Source organism: Coptis chinensis, chromosome 6 (assembly GCF_015680905.1).
Source record: "Coptis chinensis isolate HL-2020 chromosome 6, ASM1568090v1, whole genome shotgun sequence".
Taxonomy (NCBI): Eukaryota; Viridiplantae; Streptophyta; class Magnoliopsida; order Ranunculales; family Ranunculaceae; genus Coptis; species Coptis chinensis.
In genome coordinates, this window is record NC_141461.1 from 1,650,790 (window position 1) to 1,654,864 (window position 4,075).

General features: G+C 35.8%; 1 protein-coding gene across 1 annotated transcript; it reads right to left on the reverse strand.

Annotated features, from left to right (window-relative positions):
• Nucleotides 1-629: 629 nt before the first annotated feature.
• LOC147490592 (polygalacturonase-like) lies at nucleotides 630-3,017 on the reverse strand. Its single transcript, XM_086565985.1, has 4 exons — nucleotides 2,434-3,017; nucleotides 1,545-1,834; nucleotides 1,133-1,361; nucleotides 630-1,011 (listed from the first exon to the last, which is right to left on the reverse strand). The coding sequence occupies exons 1-4, from the start codon at nucleotides 2,875-2,877 to the stop codon at nucleotides 793-795; spliced, it is 1,182 nt and encodes a 393-aa protein (XP_086422111.1). The 5' UTR covers nucleotides 2,878-3,017; the 3' UTR covers nucleotides 630-792.
• Nucleotides 3,018-4,075: the final 1,058 nt, after the last annotated feature.

Genomic DNA, 4,075 nt, shown 5'->3' on the forward strand with positions numbered 1-4,075 from the left:
CAACTATTTTGTGGTGTTCAACACTTCAATTACACTTTCAAATAGTGACACATTATGCATGACCAATTTGTTTCCTGGTGGACTAAATTAACATATGTCAGTAGCCTGAAAGTAAATGGCCATTTTCTGGTGCTAGTAGCCTAAAAGTTTTGATATGAAATTGAAGTCTTTGACACTATAATGTATACTAATTAGTGTAACAGTGTAAAGTTGAGAGTTACCAGCTTATATATTTAGTCTTATTCTCAGATTTATTTCATGCTTTGTGTAGGTGGGTATTGATTATATTGCGAGGAGCGACGTTACCTGGTAGAACAAATAATGTACTAAGAGTCATTGGAGTTCATCACAGTTATGTAAAAGGGCGCTAACCATAATCGAACTTAATGAGAAACAAAACCAATGTACTCTTCAAAATATGATTCATGAATTGGGTAAGTACTTGGAAATTGAGTAAGTTTCAAGTTATTTTGAAGAACAAAGATGAACTCGATCTTTTGCATTACATGAAAAATAAGGTTCTAGTTACCTCTAATTGAACTCATCTGTGATTATTTTATTTTATTTTATTTTTTTCTTCTATTCTAAGTTCTTGGAATATTATTATCCTGCTGTATATAGCACACACAAGTAGCAAATTTTTTTTTGCAATTGTTGCGTATTCACGCATTCAATCTCATAATGTGATGTAATACGTATAAATGGTACGGTGAGGATATCACCAACGAATACAATTGCTTATATCTTCGATCTAGTTTGTGTTACTAAGTAGATAAATGTACTTTCTAGTTTCTACAAACAACTTGATGGATGAACTACGCCATAAGTAGATCCATCTGCACTTGTACACGAGGATTGCGCAGCTTTGTTTTGATAAGTTAGATCCACGTTTTCCAATATGATTCCACGGCATGGCTGCTGGACACTGCAATGAAATTCTACCGCAACTTGTGTAGCTGATGTTCCATGGATCCCTTTGTATGTAACATCACTAATTTTCACACCGGAAACCTACATTAAGAAGAACAGAACATATATACAGAAGTAAAACTACAATATCAGAATCAATTGAAAAAATGTTGTTTCATTGAAAACCAAAATTCGTACATGTTCTAGTATTATACCAATATACCTTATTGGGGCAATCGTCATTGTGAGGGCAATAGTTTTGGTTGATGATGATAGGGTTCTCAACGTTGTTCATTATGGCATCTTGGAAAAGTACATCTTTTACAAATCCGTTGCTTGGTTTTGGCCATGTCTTTATCCTCAGTCCATTTTGAGAACCTGTGAAAACAACAGTTTTGACGGTCACGTTTTGCACTCCTTGTTCATTAAACTCCTTGCCTAGACTTCCAATGCTGCAATATAAGAATCAATAATTCGCACATTAGTACCGGCCACTGCATTAATTTCAAAAAGAAAGTAAATGAACTCGAACTGGAATTTGACAAGGATAGATATTTTCTCATATTAGAGCAGTCTGAATATTGTCATTTAAACGAACTTTCTTTCAGGATTGCAGCTGTTGCACAAACACACACCTGATACCGTGTCCAGGGCCACATGCAACATTTTCGATCCATAAGTTCGTAGTCCCAGGGCCAATGGAGATGCAATCATCTCCTGTCTTAATGCTAGTCCTCGTGATTGTTACACCACTTGATGATTCCACATGTATGCCGTCTGTGTTAGGGCTATGGCCTGAGGCTGTGACGACCACTTCTTGCACCTTGACATTTTCGCAATCACTTATGACAATATGAAACATCTGGCTGTTTGTCGATGCTAATCCCTGGATCACAATGTCTCTGGAACCAATAAACTTGAGTGACTGCAACACAATAACAAGCTAGTCAGTTTACACATCTTATGATCGAGCAGATTCAGAAACAATAGTTTAGCTTAGCATCTACTCATGAAGTACGCGTGTTCAGCCCATTGTTCAAGTCCTTCAGGATTCAGGACTCGACTCATTCAAGTCAATGAAGTCAACTAAGTAATGCTCTTTTGTAAAACCAATGGAAATAGAAGACAAGCTACGCATGTTTAGATTGTTAGTTCATCAAAAATCAAAAGTTGTAATAGTAGTATAGTGATGAAGAAGTTTTGGCAGGAAGGAGATGGCTTTTATTTTTTTTTCGTCAAGGAAGAAGATTTGTTTAGATTATATACTTACTAAAATAAAATATTTTGACAGTAAAACCGGTGTCAAATCGTTCTAGAATAAAGAGTTGTATAATGCATCGAAAATTGATTCGAATTTTCACAAGAAGATCATTCATAAACTTAATTAATGCAAGAAAAATCATAGTGATAGAAATAGAAGTACCCTAGAAGTAATTGTTTATAGTGAGCACAAAGTTTGTTTAAGGATTTCTGTTCAGATTTTGTCCTAGAAGTGGGTTAATTAAGTTGCATTTACATACGTACCGTTGCTCCATCAGGACACTTCCCATCACCGGACTTACAAGCCCACAAAGCAGTCCCTTGTGCATCGAGAGTTCCACCATATATGGAAACACCATTGACCTTCTCAAACTTAATCCAAGCCTCACTTTTGCCAAGGACATTGTAATCTGATGGTGCTACTAACGTCGCTTCATTATTAATATATATGGTGGTATCTGAATTCTTACACTCTCCACCAAAGACGATTTCTTTTAGCAAATATCGTCCGGGTGGAACAGTGATTGTTGCCGAGCCAACCGTGTTACAAGCCAGTGTCCATGCTTTGAGGTAGGCATTGGTGCAGTCTGTTTTACCATCAGATATAGCACCTAGTTGAACCACATCATACACCGTATTTGCTGTTGATAATGAGAACAACATGACGAAAAGAAGTGAGAGAAAGGAGAACATGTCATAGGGTTTCATACTTGATCGAAAACTGATGAGAATGCTATATTACTATGAGCGAATGAAACAATTTGAATCGAACCGCCTAGCACTTTTATAGATATTGAAGTTGGAAGTTTCTTTTTCGGTTAACTGTTGAAGTTATTGTAAGTTGATATAAAACCATAGAGCTCGTAGTTAGACTCTTATATAGGGTTTGGTTGCCATTTAAAAATTTAGGCATGTAGCAAATTGCGGCGAGATTTAGAGCCATGCACTTACGTGACATGTTGGAACTTCAGAACCTGTTTATTACAAAATGCCTTAACGCGCGGAACAAAGACAAATTGAAAATGGTAATTTTTGTTTCACAAGCTAGCCTAGAAAATGTACTAGATGATTTTGGACTACAATTTTCTTGGCACCTTATAAACACACACACCATTGAAATTAAACGTACTGCAATACAAATATATATACCACATCCTTGATTTCTAGAACTTTCAGTGTTAATACGACGTTTCATTTTGTAGTTATTGTATGTGATCATTTCCCATTGTTCTTACAAATCGCATGATCTTACTTTGATGTACTCTAATAATGACATATAAAATATCTCATGGTAGAGGTCGAATTGAAGCAAAAGGAACTATGGAGTACTGACATCAGAGTATGAGATTTCGTACAAACAAAACCAATGTTGGAAAAAACATATAACTAATTCAACAGAAAGCTATATTTTTTGTTGAAATGAGTGTTGGCCAAAAGATAGAAAATCTTATTTTCACAGGCGTTACGGCTTGTTTTCGTCAAAGGATCATTCAATCCAATTTATTTCATTGTTTAAATATAACAAAATATACATAAGTCGTCCAATAGAATTACATCTATTTTATTCCACATACCTCTTCTTTTTCTAGATAAGAACATTCTCTGTGATTTAGTTAACTCCCCTGATACAGGGACTTCGATTTTCTTTGTTCCAATTCACCTAAGCATGCTTTCTTGACACGCTTGCTTGGCCGGGTGTATATTGCTTCTAGTCCTAGTGTCCCACCTCCTCATTGGAGTGGTCGTGTCGTGCATATAACTCCCTTTCATCTAGTTCACCTGACTTTCAGCAGTAAATTCTTGCGCTTCTTTAGTTCTATCCCATATATTTTTGTGTTTCTAACAAGTATCATTTTGATTGATAACTTAATTAGGATTTTGGAGGTGTTCCAAATTTCCCATATGC